This window comes from Hyla sarda, chromosome 1 (genome assembly GCF_029499605.1).
Source record: "Hyla sarda isolate aHylSar1 chromosome 1, aHylSar1.hap1, whole genome shotgun sequence".
Lineage (NCBI taxonomy): Eukaryota > Metazoa > Chordata > Amphibia > Anura > Hylidae > Hyla > Hyla sarda.
This window is the reverse complement of record NC_079189.1, coordinates 377,723,200-377,746,405: the sequence shown is the minus strand read 5'-3', so window position 1 is coordinate 377,746,405 and position 23,206 is coordinate 377,723,200. Positions and strand designations below refer to the sequence as shown.

The 23,206-nt window shown below is 42.1% G+C and overlaps 1 protein-coding gene across 5 annotated transcripts in view; it reads left to right on the top strand.

Annotated features, from left to right (window-relative positions):
- The window catches only part of FRMD3 (FERM domain containing 3), a 231,577-nt gene that overhangs the window by 163,958 nt on the left and 44,413 nt on the right, over positions 1-23,206 (top strand). For 2 of the 5 annotated variants that reach the window (XM_056523855.1, XM_056523882.1), the window contains 2 exons: positions 16,214-16,311; positions 19,545-19,665. In XM_056523855.1, the coding sequence (XP_056379830.1) occupies positions 16,214-16,311; positions 19,545-19,665 (219 nt within the window). Of the gene's footprint in view, positions 1-16,213; positions 16,312-19,541; positions 19,666-23,206 lie in introns of all 5 variants that reach the window. The other 3 variants (XM_056523847.1, XM_056523874.1, XM_056523864.1) reach the window with 2 other exon arrangements.

Below are 23,206 nucleotides of genomic sequence, written 5' to 3'. Positions count from 1 at the left end.
TATTTCCTTAGCAGCCTGTGTGGTCAAGTCGTGCCAGGGGTAGCGACCTGGGTACCACCTGCTGAAGCAAGACCATCCCGCTTTGCGGTCCAGGTCCAGTGGATCCACTACTACCCTGTGTGCTACAGCTTATTGCCATAAGTCTTACAGTAAGATCCAGCCATGGATCCCGCTGAGGTACTTCTGCCTTAAGTTACGGACCTCCATCGTGGTTCTACAGTCGCAGCAGTTAGCCTGTCAGGTGCAACAACTGAGCCAACTGTCTGCCATGATACAACAGCTTCTAGCAGTGCAACAGCAGCCGCAGTCTGCTCCTGTCTCTCCACTTGTTCCTGCAGTTCCTTCTGGATTCAATCTTACCCTTACCCACGAAGTGTGAAGATGATCCAAAGTTGTGTAGAGGCTTCATGACTCAGTGTTCCATTCATCTGGAGCTCATGGAGGATCAATTCCTGATGGAAAGAGCTAAGGTGGCGTTTGTGGTCAGTCATTTGTCCAGAAAAGCCCTGGCCTGGGTTACTCCTCTCTGGGATCATAATGATCCGGTTTCCTCTAACCTGACGGCCTTCCTAGCAGAATTCCACAGTGTATTTGAAGAACCCGCACGAGCCTCCTCAGCTGAGACGGCTCTTCTGAACCTCAGCCAAGGGAATTCCTACGTTGGCGACTATGCGATTCAATTCCGCACTCTTGCCTCTGAACTGACTTGGAACGGCAAGGCCTTGTGTGCTACATTTAAAAAAGGACTGTCCAGTAGGATTAAGGATGCTCTCGCTGCACAAGATCCTTCTTCTACCCTATGTGAGCTATTCCATTTAGCCACTCGTATTGATGTGCGTTTTGCTGAGAGGCAGGAGAACCTGCCCGAACACGGCAATTTCCTAGCTTGGCTCCTGTGTTCCAACGTCCATCTCTACAATCTTCGTTGCCTCTTGCCGAAGAGGCAATGCAAGTGGACCGTTCTCGCTTAACGCAGCTGGAAAGATCCTGACAATGCAATAAGAATTTGTGCCTATATTGTGCCAGTCTGGAGCACTTTCTCAAAGACTGTTTTTTTACATCCACAGCCTCCGGGAAATGGTTGCACCTAGGACACGTGGAAGAGGCGTCCCTAGGTGTGAATACTACCTCTCCTCATTTGACCATTCCAGTTCAAATCTATCTTTCGTTCTTCGCTTCTGCATTTTTGGACTCAGGTTCTGCTGGCGACTTCATAGAGGCCTCCTTGGTCCATAAACATCGTCTTTCTGTGACTCAGCTTGCTAAGCCCTGGTATATTTCCTCTGTTAATGGACAAAATCTGAACTGTATGTTGCTATTCTGCACAGAACCTCTCGTCATGCAAGTAGGAGTCTTGCATAGAGAAAAAATTGAGTTCTATGTGCTTCCACATTGTACTTCGGAGCTTCTGCTCGGTCTTCCATGGCTTCAACGTCAATCTCCTGAACTTGAATGGAAATCTGGTGAAATCACTCTCTGGGAACAATTTTGCCAAAATCACTGTCCTGCACCAATCCAGTCTAAAGCTGTCTCTTCTCCGCCTCCTATGCCTGGTCTGCCTCTTCCATATCAAGACTATTCTGACGTTTTCTGCGAAAAGCAGGTCGAGACTTTTCCACCACATCGTCCCTATGATTGCCCCATTGACTTGTAGCCTGGAACCATGCCTCCTTGAGGAAGAATCTATCCATTATCTGTTCCTGAGACACAAGCCATGGCAAAATATATCCAAGAGAACCTCCAAAAGGGATTTATTCAAGAGTCCTCCTCTCCTGCCAGAGCAGTATTCTTCTTTGTGGGGAAGAAGGATGGTTCTCACCGTCCATGTATTGACTATAGGGGTCTTAACAAGATCACTATCAAAAATTAGCATCCTCTACGTCTGATCCCTGAACTTTTTGATTGTCTACGGGGAGCCAAGGTCTTCTCAAAGTTGGATTTACGGGGAGCATATAATCTTATCCGTATCAGCGAAGGAGACGAATGGAAGACGGCCTTCAATACCCGAGATGGACATTTTGAGTATCTTGTGATGCCTTTTGGTCTCTGTAATGACCCAGCTGTCTTTCAATAATTTGTCAATGATATCTTCCGAGATCTCCTCTACACTTGTGTTGTCATATATCTGGACGACATTCTGATCTTCTCACTTAACCCCTCAAGGACCAAGGACATACCGGTACGTCCTCGGTCCTGCTCCCGTGATATAACGCGGGGTTACACGGTAACCCCACATCATATCACGGCGGGCCCGGCGTCATAGTGAAGCCGGGACCCGCCGCTAATAGCGCGCGCTGCCGCTCGCTATTAACCCTTTAGCCGCTCGCTCAGAGCTGAGCCACACGGCTAAAAGTGAAAGTAAAAACTGCCGGTTAGCTCAGTGGGCTGTTCGGGGTAGCGAAATCGCGGCATCCCGAACAGCTTACATGACAGCCGGAGGATCCCTACCTGCCTCCTCGCTGTCCGATTGCCGAATGACTGCTCAGTGCCTGAGATCCAGGCATGAGCAGTCAAGCGGCAGAATCATCGATCACTGGTTTCCTATGAGAAACCAGTGATCAATGATAAAGATCAGTGTGTGCAGTGTTATAGGTCCCTATGGGAGCTATAACACTGCAAAAAAAAAGTTAAAAAAAAGTGAATAAAGATCATTTAACCCCTCCCCTATTAAAAGTTTGAATCACCCCCCTTTTCCCATAAAAAAAACACAGTGTAAATAAAAATAAACATATATGTATCACCGCGGTCAATGGCGTATGCGCAAAAAAATTCCAAAGTCCAAATGAGTGCATTTTTGGTCACTTTTCAATGCAAAAATGGTACCGTTAAAAACTTCAGATCACGGCGCAAAAAATTAGCCCTCATACCGCCCCATACACGGAAAAATTAAAAAGTTATAGTGGTCAGAAGATGACAATTTTAAACGTATTCATTTTCCTGCATGTAGTTATGATTTTTTCCAGAAGTACGACAAAATCAAATCTATATAAGTAGGGTATCATTTTAATCGTATGGACCTACAGAATAAAGATAAGGTGTCATTTTTACTGAAAAATGTACTACGTAGAAACGGAAGCCCCCAAAAGTTACAAAACGGCATTTTTTTTTTCAATTTTGTCGCACAATGATTTATTTTTCCATTTCACTGTAGATTTTTGGGCAAAATGACTGACGTCATTACAAAGTAGAATTGGTGGCGCAAAAAATAAGAAATCATATGGGTTTTTAGGTGCAAAATTGAAAGAGTTATGATTTTTTAAAGGCTAGGAGCAAAAAACGAAAATGCAAAAATGGAAAAAAAACCAGTCCTTAAGGGGTTAATCTGGAGGAGCATTGCTCACATGTCCGTCTGGTTCTTCAGCGCCTCCGGGAGAATCATCTTTACGCTAAACTAGAGAAATGCTTATTCGAGAGATCTTGTCTTCCGTTTCTAGGTTACATTATTTCTCACCAAGGTCTACAGATGGATCCTGACAAACTATAGACCAAAGGGGGGAGGGAGGTAAGTACTGTTATGTTCTGCGCTCCGGCCACACACTGTGAGAGTTTTCCTTCTCCTCCCTCCTCAGCTGGCAGGGCCAGGATTTGCATTCCGGGACATGCCCGCATGCGGATTCCCAGCCCGTCATTCACCTCCGCTCTCCACTGTCTCCTCTGTGCTTCCTCAGCGCCAGTGTGCATGTCCCCGCCTTCTAAGGCACACGCAACAGAGCTTTGAGATTTAAAGGGCCAGCGTGCCCTTAATTAGTAATCACACCTGTAACCTGGTTATAAGTTTCTGCACCTTCCTCCACTCTTTGCCGGATCTTTGTTGCCTTGTGCCTGAGAGAAAACTTTCCTTTGCCTAGCCTTTCCGTGTTCCAGACTCCATTGTTCCATGACCTTAACGTGCTCCTGTGCCGCCTGCCTATAGACCTCCTGCAACGTTCCTGACTTCCTGACTTCCCTCACCCTGACCTTCAGCTATCCTGACCACGACTTGCCGTATCCCTCCTGTACCTCGTATTTCCTCAGCCGCCTGTGTGGTCAAGTTGTGCCACGGGTAGCGACCTGGGTGCCGCCTGCTGCAGCAAGACCATCCCGCTTTGTGGTGGGCTCTGGTGAAAAGCAGCAGCACCTTAGACTCTGCTCCCTGGCGCGGCCCGCGTCATCAGCCACACAGGTCCAGCGGATCGAGTACTACCCTTTGTGCTACAGCTTATTGCAGTGAGTCTTACAATGGGATTGATAGCAGAGCACAGTGGAGGATGAAATTTGAAAGAGAAGGTGGTCGCTGATCAGAAGTCACAGTGATGAAATGTAGGATGCAGCAGAGCTGGGATTAAATAGATGACGCAGTAGTAGTGTGGAATACACATTAAATGGGGGGGGGGGGGGGGGGGGAAACAGAATGCTTCTCTTCATTTTCTTTTTATCCTATTTAATGCTAACTCCCCACCAGTATTCCTGTAGTGTAACTTTCATTCCACCTCAACTGGTTCGGCAACCAGGAAATGACATGCTCTAATATGTTGACAGGATGTCAGTCTCCCTTGTGAGGCTGACTTCCTGTGAATGACAGGATAGCATAATTTCTTAGACCCCCTCTCTCCCAGGTCCACCCTTGTTCTTTGTATTTCCCTTATGCACAGAATGTATTAAACTAGTAGTGAAGTGATATAGTAGGTGAGTTAATACATTGATTAGCTGCACAGTCATAAAACTCCCCTGATCACACTTTAGTGTGTCCTATGAGGTACAACACTGATCTTTTTTGTGTGTAAAAGCTGACGGGAAAAGAAGACAGACTGGAGCTGTATATTATATCATGCTTCATAAAGTGAATGAGAGAAGTTCTTTTTCACTGATCTATCACTTGTTATACTTACATAAGATGCAAAGCAAGTGATAAAACTTCACCCCCTCTGCCTCTGGCTTCTCCATTCATCTCTATGGGAGAGCCCTCCATGCATCTCTGAGGGAGCTTGTTGGATATACATAAGCATTGTACTTTTGAATCTTCAACTCTCTCATAGAGATGCCGACCCCCGCTCCGTGCATGAGGGAAGTAGCAGGGGAGGTTGCAGCAGTTGGACCCCTTGCTATTAGCCACTTATCCCCTATCTTTTGGATAAGGTATAGAAAATAAAATGCTGGACTTTATGAATATGAATGTGTGCTATATCTAATGATCAGAGTGGGTCTGAGCACTGAGATCCTGACCGATCTAAATTGTTGACATGTCTGTGCGACATGTCAAAAAGTGTATTTGAGTGACAATAACTATCTATAAATGTATATTCATTTTCTGTGAAATGAAGTCTTGCATTACATGCTTGATAAAGCACATAACTCCAATTACCAGTTACTACAATACTGAGACCCAAACTGCAATGTCAGAACCTGTTGTTAAAGTGCTTCACTGATCCATGGCCTAGCATACAAGATCACTATGTGCCACTTATCAGGCTGGCATAGAACAAATCACAGTTACTGTATACCTACTGAGGTTGGTAGGCATCTGGCAAATGCTGTTTGCCTGAATGTATTTTAACATGCTTGTTACTTTTATAGCAAATGGATGAAGACAGCATAGGTTGTGGCCACAATTTATTATTTGCTGTCGTTGTTCCTTCTTTGTGTTCTCTCTGAATAAATTTGTTAGTAATGCTGTGTAGACTCAGTGTATTAGGAATCGCGTGCAACTTTCGAATCAAAGGGAATATGTGTATGTATTTAGGTGTGTGCCATATAAAATGCATGTGAACCTACCAGGCAGGCACTTCAAAGTGGAGAGAAGGTCCTGTGAGATGTTAAATAAATCATGCTTCTTCCCAGCTCATATACCATATCATTAAAATCAAAGTCTATTCTGACTATATAGCTTTATTTGCTTGGAAAGTATGGTAGTATGGTCATTGTAATACTAGCTTTATGTAAAAAGTAAATAGCTTTTTTTTAATGCTTTAAGCATTTAAGTAAGACTTATCAAAATTCTCAGATTATTAAATAATAATAAATCATTTTAAAATGTGTATGCTGCATTTTTTACACCATTAGTATGACAGTGGTAAAGCTAATATTTGTTTAGAATACGATTGGTAGCATTTTCATCAGTGTGCATGTAAAAAGCCATTGGTAAATGGCAAACAGACCAGCTCTGAGAAATAGTTGTTCACCGTGGAGGGGGGTTCTTACCACTCTGAAAGGTTAAAGGGGTGTTCCAGTAAAAAAACATTTATTTATTTTTTCATATCAACTGGTTCCAGAAAGTTAAACAGATTTGTAAATTACTTCTATTAAAAAGTCTTAATCCTACCAGTACTTATCAGCTGCTGAAGTTGAGTTGTTCCTTTCTGTCTGACAACAGTGCTCTCTGCTGACATCTCTGTCCATGTCAAGAACTGTCCAGAACAGGAGAGGTTTGCTATGAGAATTTGCTCCTACTCTGGACAGTTTCTGAGACAGACAGAGGTGTCAGCAGAGAACACTTTTGTCAGACAGAAAAAAACAACTCAACTTCAGTAGCTGATAAGTACTGGAAGGATTAAAAAAAATTAATCTAATTAATTTACAAATCTGTTTAACTTTCTGGAGCTAGTTGATATTAATTTTTTATACTTCAGTCATCTAATTTTCCCGCCATATCCGGACTGAAAACCTTGGTCTGCTTTCTTTTCAGGATGCTGTCTCCTGTCACCTCATTGAAATGAATGGGGTACGGCACAGGTCTGGCAGGGATATGGAAGGGGGTGGTTTTGAAATTCCCCAGCCTTATCCGACAGCCATATACCTCAAACGTGGTGTGAATGCAGCCTTACAGAATTAGACTTATTAAAATGTGGCTCTTTTACCCTTATTTTTTCTTCTTCCTTTGTAGCGAAAGCAATTTCGAAATGCACAGTGTAGAAGTTAATGGTGCTATTTGTCTGTCACCTGCTCATCACACTTTCACTTTGTAACATTTATTTCATACTTAAGATCACTGAGGTGCCTGTTAAAATGTTATTTTGTGTTGATCTGGAACACACCTTGTGAAGCTTGCCATTGAATAGATATTGTGGAAAGTGTTGCCACTTGTACCTTTTTACTTAGACTGGGAGCCTGGAACTGGAAGTCTCATTTGTTTTCATATTGTTAAACAATACTTATAGTATTATGTTCATCCAAAATACTTGTTTTTAGGTTCTACAAGGTTGTTTCCTTGAGATACTTGATCATGGTGGGATTTTATATCAGCTAGGCATCTCTTGCAGGAGAGGTATTGATGGGGCTACAAAGAAAAGTCAAGTAAAACTATGTGAAACTACAGGATGGTCCATTTATATGGATACACCTTAATAAAATGGTAATGGTTGGTGATATTAACTTCCTGTTTGTGGCACATTAGTATATGTGAGAGGGGAAACTTTTCAAGATGGGTGGTGACCATGGCGGCCATTTTGAAATTGGCCATTTTCAATCCAACTTTTGTTTTTTCAATAGGAAGAGGGTCATGTGACACATCAACGTTATTGGGAATTTCACAAGAAAAACAATGATGTGCTTGGTTTTAACGTAACTTTATTCTTTCATTAGTTATTTACACTCGCTCTGTGCTGTAATGATAGCGGGGTGCCGCAGCGGGGATCCCGGGGCTCCCCAGCAGTGGGACTGCAGCGATCTGACATCTTATCCCCTATCCTTTGGATAGGGGATAAGATGTCTAGGGGTGGAGTACCCCTTTAAGAAGAACCCCTTTATATATTGACAAGATTTCCTGTGACAGATTTTCAGTCCCATCATATACAATGCAGAATGACCATATGATTTGGGAGGACTACCTTGTACAAGACTGTTTTCATTGTAGTGATGAGTGGTTGCTTCTAAGAAGTTTAACTGTAATAATAATCTGAGCAAAATTTTATTGTTTTGTATAACAGGGCTTATCTGAATTGAGAAAATAAATAAGGAGACAACATTGCACTGTCAGCAATTTAAATATAGGCAAAGTAACATGTAAATTAGTCCATTAACATTCCAAGAAAAAGAAATGTCTGTACTGTTAAAGGTTTAAGTGCTAGCAAAACAAAGCTGATGATTTAATTAAACACAACTATTATACAGGGTGGGCCATTTATATGGATACCCCTTAATAAAATGGGAATGGTTGTTAGTATATGTGAGGAGGGAAACTTTTCAAGATGGGTGGTGACCATGGCGGCCATTTTGAAGTCGGCCATTTTGAATCCAACTTTTGTTTTTTCAATAGGAAGAGGGTCATGTGACCCATCAACCGTATTGGGAATTTCACAAGGAAAACAATGATGTGCTTGGTTTTAACGTAACTTTATTCTTTCATGAGTTATTTACAAGTTTCTGACCACTTATACAATGTGTTCAATGTGCTGCCCATTGTGTTGGATTGTCAATGCAACCCTCTTCTCCCACTCTTCACACACTGATAGCAACACTGCAGGAGAAATGCTAGCACAGGCTTCCAGTATCCGTAGTTTCAGCTGCTGGACATCTCGTATCTTCACAGCATAGACAATTGCCTTCAGATGACCCCAAAGATAAAAGTCTAAGGGAGTCAGATCGGGAGACCTTTGGGGCCATTCAACGGGCCCACAATGACCAATCCACTTTCCAGGAAACTGGTCATCTAGGAATGCTCGGACCTGACATAATGTGGTGGTGCACCATCTTGCTGGAAAAACTCAAGGAACGTGCCAGCTTCAGTGCATAAAGAGGGAAACACATCATCATGTAGCAATTTCGCATATCCAGTGCCCTTGAGGTTTCCATTGATGAAGAATGGCCCCACTTTCTTTGTACCCCATATACCACACCATGCCAACAATTTATGTGTTCCAACAGTCTTGGAGGGATCTATCCAATGTGGGTTAGTGTCAGACCAATAGCGGTGGTTTTGTTTGTTAACTTCACCATTCACATAAAAGTTTGCCTCATCACTGAACAAAATCTTCTGCTTAAACTGAGGGTCCTGTTCCAATTTTTGTTTTGCCCATTCTGCAGCACCTGAAACTACGGATACTGGAAGCCGGTGCTAGCATTTCTCCTGCGGTGTTGCTATCAGTGTGTGAAGAGTGGGAGAAGAGGGTTGCACTGACAATCCAACACAATGGGCAGCACATTGAACACATTTTATAAGTGGACAGAAACGTGTAAAGAACTCATGAAAGAATAAAGTTACGTTAAAACCAAGCACATCATTTTTTCTTGTGAAATTCCCAATAAGGTTGATGTGTCACATGACCCTCTTCCTATTGAAAAAACTAAAGTTGGATTCAAAATGGCCGACTTCAAAATGGCCGCCATGGTCACCACCCATCTTGAAAAGTTTCCCTCCTCACATATACTAACAACCATTCCCATTTTATTAAGGGGTATCCATATAAATGGCCCACCCTGTATAATAGTTGTGTTTAATTAAATCATCAGCTTTGTTTTGCTAGCACTTAAACCTTTAACAGTACAGACATTTCTTTTTCTTGGAATGTTAATGGACTAATTTACATGTTACTTTGCCTATATTTAAATTGCTGACAGTGCAATGTTGTCTCCTTATTTATTTTTTCAATTCAGATAAGCCCTGTTATACAAAACAATAACATTATGCTCAGATTATTATTACAGTTAAACTTCTTAGAAGTAACCACTCATCACTACAATGAAAACAGTCTTGTACAAGGTAGTCCTCCCAAATCATATGGTCATTCTGCATTGTATATGATGGGACTGAAAATCTGCCACAAGAAATCTTGTCAATATATAAAGGGCTTCTTCTTAAAGGGATACTCCACCCCTAGACATCTTATCCCCTATCCAAAGGATAGGGGATAAGATGTCAGATCGCCGCAGTCCCGCTGCTGGGGATCCCCGGGATCCCCGCTGCGGCACCCCGCTATCATTACAGCACAGAGCGAGTTCGCTCTGTGCGTAATGATGGGCAATACAGGGGACGGAGCAGCGTGACGTCATGGCTCCGCTCCTCGTGACGTCACGGCCCATCCCCTTAATGCAAGTCTATGGGAGGGGGCTTGACAACCGCCACGCCCCCTCCCATAGACTTGTATTGAAAGGGGCGGGCCGTGACGTCACGAGGGGGCGAAGCCGTGACGTAACGATGCTCCGGCCCCTGTATTGCAAGTCATTACGTGCAGAGCGAACTCGCTTTGTGCTGTAATGATAGTGCAGTGCCGCAGCGGCAATCCCAGGGCTCCCCAGCAGCGGGACCGCGGCGATCTGACATCTTATCCCCTATCCTTTGGATAGGGGATAAGATGTCTAGGGGCGGAGTACCCCTTTAAAGAGGTTTCCCTGTATATGAATGAAGCTTTAGGTCATAGTAAATAAAAGTGAATTACTTGTCTACATGTAGCGTATAACTGACAGACTACTGTGCCTGTTCTTTGTTGACAAGTGTATGAGAACAATGGAATGGTATGAGAGGCAACAACCAATCACGTTTCCAGCTCACACGGGATTACAGTTGTGCACCCACCTGTCATATGGAATTTTATCTTGGCAGTAGAAGCGTTCAGAACTCTAAGTGACAACTTACCCAGTTATTCATGACTGCTATATTTTATAGCTGAAGTCAGAGATCAGGAATGCTGTCTTTTTACTTGGGCCGCAAACCAGACAACTGTTTAGACTTAACATCCAATTTGAAGCAATTTTTTTCATCAAAGTAGGATCATTTATGAATATTTCTATAAACATCAGTATTTGTGGCAATAAATTAAAAGGGGCAGCTAACATTACTATAGTAATGTCATCGGGTTGCCTTTCAGACTACAATATATGCTCATCCTTTTTAATAAATGCTCTTTCAGAATGTTTTAAAACTTATTCTTGAGTGGTAGAAGTTATAAATCTGTAATGAAGAAATGCTATGGGCCTTTTACATCAGTGCATTTATTTCCTGCCCGTGCTGTCAGCTCACTGTTATCATAGCAGCAAAAAAGATCACTCAGGAAGCCTGATTGGTTCTTCAAATGAATCTAAAAATGCTGCATATGGTGCACAACCAGATCTACACATCTCAGATCACATGAAAAGTGTAGAAAAAAAACAGTCCTGAACACTGTGTCAAACCAACTTAAAGGCCTCCATCACACACAAAAGCCCAAAGTTACCTACTTTTTTTCTCTCTGTTCCTCATGTCTATAACAGAGATGAAAAATGCTTATGTGAACCCAGCCTTAGACAGTATAAATGTAGGTTAGACAGTCTTTAAAAGCACCAAATGTATTACAGTTGCTTGGGATATTTGGCCAAGTCTGGTATATCTTTAGACTGTCTCATCTATATTTATTACTACTATTTGATGTATTACTACTAGTTTTTTGGTGCCTGAAGTCACATTGAAGCCAGGCTACAGACACACTGACAAGCCATACAGCCTTTTTACTAGCTATCTAATACCAATAAAGAGGACAAATACACACATCAAAGCCTATCACAAAACACCAGACACCAAATCTCAAAGCATACACATTTTATTGCTTGACACAAAAACAAATAAACAGACATTTAAAACCACATTAGAAGCCAACCAAAAAAACATACAAGTGCATCGATGAGGAAACGGGGAATAAAAGAAGTAATAAGTATCAAATGTCCCCAAATTTAAATATATGGATACAAACAGCTGTAACATATACTAAATCAGTTGTACACCATGACCGATAATATAAGCTGCTATGTTTATGCATGCTACTGATTATGAATACAGGACATAGCTGATTACACAAAGCAATAAAACAATCAGTATTAATGACTATGGTAAATAGAAGAAAAAAGGCAATGTGTGCAGCCTTCCTACAGTGAGGTTAGTAGTAGAAAGAACTCACTGTAAGGTCTGGTTCACACTACAGAATTCTGCTTCTGAATTTTCATTGGAAATTCCACTGCCTGATGGTAAAATGTAGGTAATGGGGTTTCCTTAACCCATTCTCACAAAAAAAAAAAAAATTCGGCCAGAACACTGAACTTGATCAGTGTTCTGTCGGAATCGGTTCTGCAGACATTGCCCTCTATCGGGATGGCAATGTACACGCGGTCCTAGCACCAACTGATTTCAGTGGCTTCCCGCACTCGCAATCTCCGGCTGAAAAAATTCTGGATGGCGATCTTCAGTGTAAACCTGGCCAAAAGCTACATAATGGAAAAACAGTACCATAAGGCTAAGTTTCTTTATTTGGGGGGAAAAATGCCAAGAAAAACACAAATTCTGCCGCGTGGCATTTTTTCCAGCCAAAAAATGATGCGGCCAGATGTAGCTGTAAATCAATGAAAAATCGCCAAATTCTTTTTCCACTTGGCATTTTTCAGTTTGGCATTTTTTTTTAATCCTTTTGGTGTTTTTTCACTCTTTTTTAGCTCCTTGTCGGTTTTGCAAAGTCGCAGCCTGTTGAGCCAATGGCATTTTTCACCCTGAAATCATGGTGGTTTTCTCCCATAGAAGTCTATGGGAGTGAAAAAAATGTCAAGAAAAACAACATGTGGATTTTAACTTTGGTGTTTTTGCAGGTGTTTTTTATTCTTTTTTTGGACTTAAGCGATCCAAAAAAGTGAATCTCCTTTTTTAATTATATTTGGTAGGGTACCATTAAAAAAAAAAAAAGATACAGTAGTGAAGGAAAAATTGTATCTAACGAAATTTATCTTTTTTATAACAAAATTTTTATTAATTTTTAACCTGTTAAGGACCCAGGACGTATGGGTACGATATGACGCGGTGTCACACGGTGTCTCGTCATAGTGAAGCCGGGACCCGGCGCTAATAGCGCGCGGCACTGATCGCGCTCAAAGCTGAGCCGCGCGGCTAAAAACTAAAGTGAAAGTTGCCGGTTAGCTCAGGAAGCTGTTCGGGATCGCCGCGGCATATTTTCAGCATCCCGAACAGCTGTAGTACAGGAGGAGGTCTTCCTACCTTCTTCTGCGCTGTCCGATCGCCGAATGAATGCTTCAAGCATGAGATCCAGGCTTGAACATTCAATCGCTGAAAACACTGATTGATCCATTCCTATGGAGATGCATCAATCAGTGTTAAAGATCTGTTAATGCAATGTTTGAATTATCCCTTCCCCTAATAAAAGTTTGAATCACCCTGCATTTCGAAGAATAGAAAAAAGTAAACAGTGTAAATAAAAATAAACATATGTGGTATCTCCGCATGCGGAAATGTCCAAATGATGAGAATATACCGCTTTTTAAACCGCACGTTCAATGGGGTACACGCAAAAAAATTCCAAAGTCCAAAGTAGCGCATTTTTGATCACTTTTTTATACCACAAAAAGTGATCACAAAGTCTGATCAGAACAAAAATGGTACCGCTAAAAACTTCAGATCACGGTGCAAAAAATGAGCCCTCATGGTGCCCTGAACACTGAAAAATAAAAAAGTTATAGGGCTCAGAAAATGACAATTTTAAACATATAAATTTTCCTGCATGTATTCATGATTTTTTTCTGAAGTGATACAAAATCAAACCTATACAAGTAGGGTATTATTTTAATCGTATGGACCTACAGAATAAAGATAAGGTGTCATTTTTGCCGAAAAATGTACTGCGTAAAACGGAAGCCCCCAAAACCTATAAAATAGTATTTTTTCATCAATTTTGTCGCACATTGATTTTTTTCCCGTTTCACCGTAGATTTTTGGGTAAAATGACTAATGTCATTACAAAGTAGAATTAGTGACGCAAAAAATAAGCCATCATATAGAATTTTAGGGGAAAATTTTAAAGAGTTATTATTTTTTAAAGTTAAGGAGGAAAAATTGAAAATGAAAAAACGGGAAAAGCCGGTCCTTAAGGGGTTAAAACAGGGATCAATTTATGTGTGCGGGCAGGGCACTAAAAATGTAGCCGACAATTTTAAAAATGTAGTGTGTGTGTGTGTGTTTTTCACTTTTTTTTCTTTTCTTTTTTTTGGTAGTACTACTACTCCCAGCATGGAACACACTGTTCCATGATGGGAGTAGTAGTACCTGTATTAAATGACAGATCGCCCCTTTGCGATCCTACTGTATAATGTATAGATGTGGGCGGCCACTCTTCTATGGTCCCCTGCACTGCCGTATATATACCTATTCATATTTCCCACAGAGAGCTGTGATTGGTCAAATGATTCCAGCCAATCACAAGAAAATGAATAGGTTTATATATACGTCAGTGCAGGGGACCATAGAAGAGCGGCCGGCCGCATCTATACATTATACAGGAGGATCACAGCGGGTGCCAGGAGTGACATTCGCTGTGATCTTTCCTTAACTGCAGAGTGTGCTCCATGTTGGGAGTAGTAGTACCTGCAATTAAGGAAAGATCACAGCGGGTATCACTCCTGACATCTGCTGTGATCGTCCTTTCTATTGCAGAGATGTGGAGCGGCTCTATACAGCGCTCACATCTCTGCTCTATACTCCGGCCAGTGATGTGAATAGAACATCACTAATTCATATTTCCCTCAGAGCTGTGATTGGCCGCAACCGTCTGGCCAATCCCCACTCTGGGCAGCAAATATGAATGAGTGATGTTGTGTTCACATCACTGGCCTGTCGGAGTATAGTGCAGAGATGCAAGTGCTGTATAGAGCGGCTCCGCATCTCTGCTATATTATGGACGATTGCATCGGGTGTCAGGACTGACACCAGGGGCGATATGTTTATTAGTACAGGTACTACTACCATCATAGAACAGTCTGTTCCATGCTGGGAGTAGTAGTACTACCTAAAAAAAATAAAAAATTAAAATTGAGAGAAAAAAGTGAAACACACATACACACTTTATAAAAAATTAATGAAAAGTTCATTATAGAAAATAAAAATTTCCTTAAATAATTTTTTTCCCATCCCTACTGCTTTCTTTTTTTTTTTTTTTTGGTACCCAACACATTTAGAAAAAATGCCATTTCAACTCAAATGCAAAAACTGCATTTTTTCTGGTATTTTTTTCAGTGAAAAAAAGCTGGAGGAATAACCAAATGGAATCCTAGCCTAACAGTGGAGTAAAAATGGAAATCTCTGCTTGCTTATAAATATAGGGTTAACATATTTTTTTTTATCTAAATATAATATGATATAAGAGATATTATATGAGATATAATATCATGCAACCCACCATGTCTCTCTTTTTCCTACTGCAGATTGTGTAAATTTTCAGACCGTATCACCGCTGTCTTCTCAGGTTTCATGTTCACTGCATGGGCAACAAATAACAAGAAATCTATTATGAAGATAAATATATATAGAGATAAATAGATTTACCTACAATACAACAGGCAGAGCAATAGCCATAGCTTTTTACTAAACAAGGGTTGCTTCAAGCTACAGATGGGAACATTATTCTCCTTTACTTATCATGAGAGCAGACTGTGTGGAACAGTCTTACTCAAAAACACATGGACATTTATGTAATGTATATGTCATATGGGCATATTGCTCACCCGGTGGATCTCTTGTGGATGAACCTAAAAAGTATACCAAAAGAAATAAACTTTGTTCAGCTAACCACTAATTGTGGACATTAGTAGATAGAATTGCGGCTTTCATGCAGCTTTGCAGTAGAACTTGGAGCTCGGACAGAGCGGGCCGTATCCCGGAAGATATAGTACGATCAAAGCAGGTTGGGGGTCCAGCTCACAAAAATAGATAAAACTTAACTTTTACTTCACATGGGTAAAAAATATGGACAACGAACAAGGGAAAACAAAAACCTATAGGTGCATTAAAAACAAACGCCTACGCGTTTCGAACATGGCCATGACTAAGAACTCATAGTAAGTTTGAAATGCGTCGGCGTTTGTTTTTAATGAACCTATAGGTTTTTGTTTTCCCTTGTTCGTTGTCCATATTTTTTACCCATGTGAAGTAAAAGTTAAGTTTTATCTACCGTATTTTTGTGAGCTGGACCCCCAACCTGCTTTGATCGTACTAAAAAGTATGTGCTGCATAATGAGAAGCTTAGTATTAAATCAGCTTCCAAACCATCATGCAGTTGTTGGGTCCAAGTACATGTCATACTATGCATGAGGTCCACAATGTGACCCTTTATCGTATCTGTAAGTAGATGTAGCCTCAGTGTGATATCTCGAGTTACATATGGAAGTAGTCATTTATTTATTTTATGCAGTCCTAGGTATGGCAAACCTCTCTCAGTAGTCTGCACTCCAATCTTTATAACATGGACATTAAAAGGCATGTTTGTTTTGCTTGTTCCAGGTACCTTTTATATCTTCAAATAAAGAGGGACATTTTTCACGGACGTCTGTTGTGCTCATTTGCTGATGCTGCATTCCTTGGTGCTTGCATTGTTCAAGGTAACTATGTAAATGCATTACAAGTTCCAGGTGTGTAACTAGAAATACTGGGGGTAAGTTGTCAAACTGTGTGAGAGAATAACTGGAGTGATTCTCCGATAACAAGCAATCACAGCTCAGCTTTCACTTTACCACAGCTAGATAAGAAAGCTGAACTGGGATTAGTTGTTGGGGGCATAATCTCTCACATTTTTCTCTCACTTATTTTGAAAAATCAGGGCCACTGGGTTTCATAATAAACTTTCGAAATGGCCCCCCAAATGGTTAATACATTTTGTACATCAGAGCAGAAAAAATGTAACGAGTTAAAGAAGAAGTCCAGTTGTAAGAAATGTATCCCCTATCCGCAGGATAGGGGATAAATGTCTGATAACGGGGGGTCTCCTCACTGTGGGTCTCCCATATGGGGCCGGCTCTGTGCTGCTAGAGCACATTTGGTACCCAACTCGTCATCTGTTCGAAACACGCCCCCTCCATTTATCTCTATGGGAGAGGGGGAGACACAGGAATGCTGTGTCTCCGCCTCTCCCATAGAGATGAATGGAGGGGGCATGTTTGAATCAGCTGACCTGTTGTGTGTGAAACGTCACACACAGCAGCTCAGCCTGGGGGAGATCGCAGGGGGTCCCAGTGGTCGGACCTCCCACGATCAAACATTTGTACCCTATCCTGCGGATAGAAGATACATTTCTTACCACTGGACTTCTTCTTTAAGTTTCCACACAGGTTTTTTGTGGCATGTTTGACGTGCTTTTTGCAGCCTTTTTTCTGCATTGTGTTTGCTGGCACTTTTACACCTGTGCGGAAACACCATTTTTTGATCCTGTGGCAGTTTTTCACTGCCTTTAGAGTACCTTTTCATGGGTCGGATGCAGAACGCTCAGCCCACAGAGTGTAAAGAGATAAGAAGTGATACATAGCTTCACTGCTTACTTCTGCTGAACGTACAGTATACATAGCACACTAATGTATACAGAACTGGAGCCTGGACTCCCGTCCTTATACTGATGGGAGTCCCTGCTCCTAGCAGGGCTGAGCTTTGCCAGCAGCCATACAGCTGCAGGTACTGCTCAGGCTGGGCAGGAGATACACATTGTATACCTTCTGATTAGCTAGAACATACAGTAATGCAGTGATCTGTATAAATCGCTGGTTTACAGTAACCAATTGCTGGGCTAAGCACTATGCACAACTCTTTTGTGAACATACATCGTAGATCGTTGTTTCACTGTGTGATTTGCACGGGCCAAGCAAGGAAAGAGTTATCTATCACTTCTGAGCATAACTAGTAAAAGCATACCGGTCATATCACAGAAAAAAATAATGCCTGCATATGTAACTCACTAGATCATGCGGATTCTTTACATGTCTTTTTAATGTTTCTATCTTCTTTGTTTTTTATTTATTACTGAATTGAGGGTTATTTACAACAATTTCTATATATAATTGGACACTAGGGGGAGATTTATCAAAACCTGTCTAGAGGAAACGTTGCTGAGTTGCCCTTAGCAACCAATCAGATCGCGTCTTTAATTTCTGAAAAGGCCTCTAAAAAAATGAAAGAAGCAATCTAATTGGTTGCTATGGGCAACTCAGCAACTTTTCCTCTGGACAGGTTTTGATAAATCTCACCCAATGTGATCACAGGAAACCTAAATTTCCCATCCACTAAATATGATTAAAACTTAAAATGTTATTATGTGCCTTTATAGGAAATCTGTCACCAGTATCAGCTGCACTAACCTGTAGGTACCGACAGATAGTGCAGGTGACACTGATGACAATGGTACTCACCTTGCCTCGTTCCATGGCAGGGATCTTCGGTAATGTAATCTCCTCCATTAGCTCCAGCTCTGGGCACCTGGCTTGGGCATGGGCGTAGCTTATTGATGTCACCATTACTGTTCTCTCACAGCGGGACCCAGCAGGGAGCAGACACACTAAGCTCCACCCCTGCCCTAAGCCGGCTGCCAGGACTGGAGCTAATAGAGGAAATTACCGAAGATCCCCGCCACGGAACGGGACCGACAGTTGAGTGAAGGTGACACTGGTGACAGATTTCCTTTAAAAATATTAAAAACCTCAACTCACTGGTCTTACCAGTGTGGCTAGAACCAGAATTTACATTACATATACACCACACACTTGGGCCATGCAGTGAATTGTTAAAAACCATTACCCCTCCCCCCTTCTTGATGTTTCATTACACACTGTGACTTTTTCAAGGGAAAATGGGGGGGGGGGAAAATTTGCCCATTTGTGTCAGACACACCAAAAAAGCCTACAAGTGTTAAACATACATGGTATTTTTCCCCTATGATACACTTCTATGGGTTTGAAATGCTGTAATTTCTTGAAAAAAACTAACAAACCATAGTCTCAGTATGCTACGAATTTGGGAAACTGACAATGATCCCAAAAAAATGCCAAACCCAAAAACACAAGTAGGATTTGGCATTTTATAATTCCATATTGACTCCTTGCCAACATCTGGAGGCAGTGTTTTTGCCACAATAAAACGATATGTGTCAGTTGTGGCGTTTTTTTTTTTTTTTTTTTTAACCTTCATAGTGACTGTATGGTCTGCCACTCTTATATTTACTTTCCAGTCTTTCCTCCCTCATAGGAAAACTTCTGAAAATTCAATTAAATCTATAGTCAAAGTTATCATAAATTGCACCTCAAGCAACTTCAAACCTGACCTTCATATCCAGATAGGGAAATCCCTTTTAGCTTCCCCAGTAGCTGTGTGTGCTGCTCATCTGCCCTGCAGCAACCAGTGCATGGTAGACACAGCATTACATAGTGCTCATTTAGATAAGTGCATGTAATGCACGGTAGTGCTGCGTTAGCTGGATGGAGAGCTGTACTTTGCAGTGGCTTTCTTATCTGGTCCTGAGTAAGGGGACCCCTTCATAACCTCCATCTGACCTAGACTTATAAAGTGGGTTGCCAAGATGGGACAACATCTTTAATGCTGAAGTTACTTGCAGTATTTATTTTTGTGTGCAAGCTTCCATAGCGACCATCACAAGACAGTCATGCAGTGTTTATACGAATTGAGTACAGCTTTTGTTTTCACTATGTTTTTCTTATAGGGTAACATTTTGCAATAATGTGCAGTGTCTCCCTATAGATTGCTGCTGTCACAATTAAAAAGCATGTATGTAGCTTAAGCCTAACATTCTGCATTTGGGAAGTGATCACACGCTGTATTTCTTTCTTTGCAGCAGAGATAGGAGATTACGATCCTGATGAACATCCTGACAATTACATTTGTGATTTCAAAATATTTCCCAAACAATCACTGAAACTGGAGAAAAAAATTGTTGAAGTTCATAAAAGCGAACTCAGGTAACTTTACTGCTAAGGATTGTGCTGTTTAATCTATTGCTGCACTACTGCATTGAAAGAGTACTGCAGCCATAGACACTCATCCCCTATCTGCAGGATAGGGGATTAGTGTCTGATCGCGGGAGGTCCGATCGTTGGGACCCCTCATGATCTCCCGTACACCCCCTCCATACAGCTCTATGGGAGAGACGGGGATGCACCTCATAGAGATACATGGAGGGGGCGTGTCGGCCGCAGCGTCATGCTGCGGCCAACGTGCCTCCTGCACGGGAGAGCCACGACAGAGCTGGGGCCCCGTACAGGAGATCGCGGGGGGGGTCCGAACATTGGGATAGGGGATAAGTGTCTATGGCTGCAAATCTCCTTTAAGTTATTGGTTAGAACATTATACTAAAATATTTAGGCATAAAGTGTCATTTCACAATTTTTTTATGTCACATAGATATGTCAAAAGTTTTATCATTCATGGTCTAGTTGTTCAGACTCACACCAATTGCAGGAACTATCTAGAAGAAGCATGCTGCTGAGCACTTCTCCCCCTGAATGGCTGCTCTCCCAATCTCTCTGCAGGAGACATATTCTGTAGTAAGTCTATGCAGCCTGTAGGGAGAACAACAAGTCGGTGAAGGAAGTGCTCAGCCGTATGCTTCTCCAAGCTCATTTAAGCACTCGGTTGGGGTCTAAACACCCGGACCCCAAACAATACAAACTTTTCACATGTCCCGAGGGCAAGTCAGTATTTTTATTAAAAGATAGTAACGTTTTAGTTCTCTTACAAAAATGTTTTGAACATTTGAAAGCCAAACTAGGAGTGGATCTACAGAGAAGAAAACTGTAATTAAAGATTTACATATTTTCTATGTTTTGGACCCAAACCTAGTTTTAGCTTACAAAATACTGACTAAAATACTGTTGTGGAAAAGTGTCCTAAATATGAATAAAAATATAACTATGTTGTACTGTGATCGGAATTACTTTATTAAAATACACTGCCCAAAAAAATAAAGGGAACACTAAAATAACACATCCTAGATCTGAATGAATGAACTAATCGTATGCCAACATTTACAGCCATGACTATAGTTGAATGTGCGACAACAAACAAAATCAATCAAAAATTATCAATGCAAATCAAATGTTTCAACCCATGGAGGTCTGGATATGGAATCACACTCAAAATCAAAGTGGAAAACCACACTACAGGCTGATCCAAATTTGATGTAATGTCCTTAATGAGTAACTCCCATCATCCGTATTTTTTTTCTGCCTCTACCTATTGCTAATCTATCCCTAACCCACTCCCTGCCTTTAAAAAAAAATGTTCTACCTTATAAATGTCTCATCTTCTGCACGTCTGTCTAGCTCTGGTGGAAGCCGACTTGCCCAGCAGGCGCAACATCACTGATGCCTGCTGATGCGCCGACTTCCGCCCTCATCTATGCTGCGCTCCTGTCGGTAGCGCGCATAGATGAGTGGCCAATAGCATGGCAGGCTGCTCTGGGGTCTCCTCCTCCCTGTTTAGCAGTGTAGTGTTATCCAGGGAGGAGGAGTATAGGGGCATCGCCCACCAGCTGTGCTCACTGCCAAGACCTGGGACCAAAACAAAGTACGGGTAAGTACAGGACATGTACAGTCTTGGAGGATCAGTGCAGCACTGAGATTATGTGGCGCGCTTCCTCCAGACTGTACATGCCGAGGGCAGGCAGCCAATGAGGCAGCTGCGAGGCCAGGCAGCCAATGAGCGCAGCCCCGGCGTTCACATCGCTCGCTCCCAGCTGTTTGATTGATAGGCAGGGAGCGAGCACAGGCTGACTGAATTAGGGTCGATTGCACGGCCGGCATCGGTCCTAATTTAGTCGTGACGTCACAGTAGGCTGCAGCCGGCCACTAGGAGGAAGACCCCTAGTTGCCGGTTTTCAAATATGAAATACACTATTTTAATTTAAAAATATATATATATAATGAATCTATATTAGAGATATGTTGTAGTACATACATCCTAATGGCAGTCAGGCTACCTCTGGTAAGCACATAGAGGGCTTTGCAGCCCCCCAAAGAAATGCCACCCCACACCATTACTGACCCACCGCCAAACCGGTCATGCTGGAGGATGTTGCAGGCAGCAGAACGTTCTCCACGGTGTCTCCAGTCTGTCACATGTGCTCAGTGTGAACCTGCTTTCATCTGGGAAGAGCACAGGGCGCCAGTAGCGAATTTGCCAATCTTGGTGTTCTCTGGAAAGTGCTAAATGTCCTGCACGTTGTTGGGCTGTAAGCTTAACCCCCACCTGTGGACGTCGGGACCTCATACCCCCCTCATGGTGTCTGTTTCTAACCGTTTGAGTGGACACATGCACATTGTTGGCCTGCTGGACGTCATTTTGCAGGGCTCTGGCATTGCTTCTCCTGCTCCTCCTTGCACAAAGGCAGAGGTAGCGGTCCTCCTGCTGGGTTGTTGCCCTCCTATGGCCTCCTTCACGTCTCCTGATGTACTGTCCTCTCTCCTGGTCGCGCCTCCATGTGCTGGACACTACTCTTACAGACTCAGCAAACCTTCTTGCCACAGTTTGCATTGATGTGCCATCCTGGATGAGCTGTACTACCTGAGCCACTTGTGTGGGTTGTAGACTCCGTCTCATGCTACCATTAGAGTGAAAGCACCGCAAGCATTCAAAACTGACCAAAGCATCAGCCAGGAAGCATAGGAACTGACAAGTAGTCTGTAGTCACCACCTGCAGAACCACTCCTTTATTGGGGGTGTCTTGCTAATTGCCTATAATTTCCACCTGTTGTCTGTTCCATTTGCACAACAGCATGTGAAATTGATTGTCAATCAGTGTTGCTTCCTGAGTGGACAGTATGATTTCACAGAAGTGTGATTGACTTGGAGTTACATTGTGTTGTTTAAGTGTTCCATTTATTTTTTTTGTAACAAGAAAATGCAAAGTTGGGCCATTGGTGTCGCTGGTCCTGATGGAAAGAAAGTTCTGTAGACCCTTCTCAGTGTCTAAAACATGGTTTATTAGCACAGAAAGCAACACATTTCTGGTCCGAACTGGACCCTTCGTCTGGCAGTGTGCATGTTTTTTTCTTCTATCTTTTCTATTTATTTTTTTTGAGCAGTGTAGTATGTAATATGGTATGCTTCAAGGCACTTCAACAGCACTTCAAGGGGTGTAAATAAGGTCCAGATTCAGTCCAAAGAGACAATGCTAGTGTCATGCACAGCCCCCTCATGTATCTTCATCTTTACAGGTGGCCGCATGAGACAAAAATGCTGTGGATTTTCCATCCAAGTTCATGGCGGAAAAACCACAGCCTTTATGCAGGTAAATACAGAGCAGCAAATCTGCACCAAATTGTGTGGTTTTCGTTGCAGATTTGCAAAAATGACTTCTCCAGTGAATTTGGAAAATGCTCAACAAATCTGCAAGGTATCCACAACGTAAATTAACATGCTGCATATTGAAATTTTGCACCACGGGTAATTTTCCTCCCCTGACGTTTCCCCAGACTTAGCCGGCTTTGTCAAGGGCTGAAG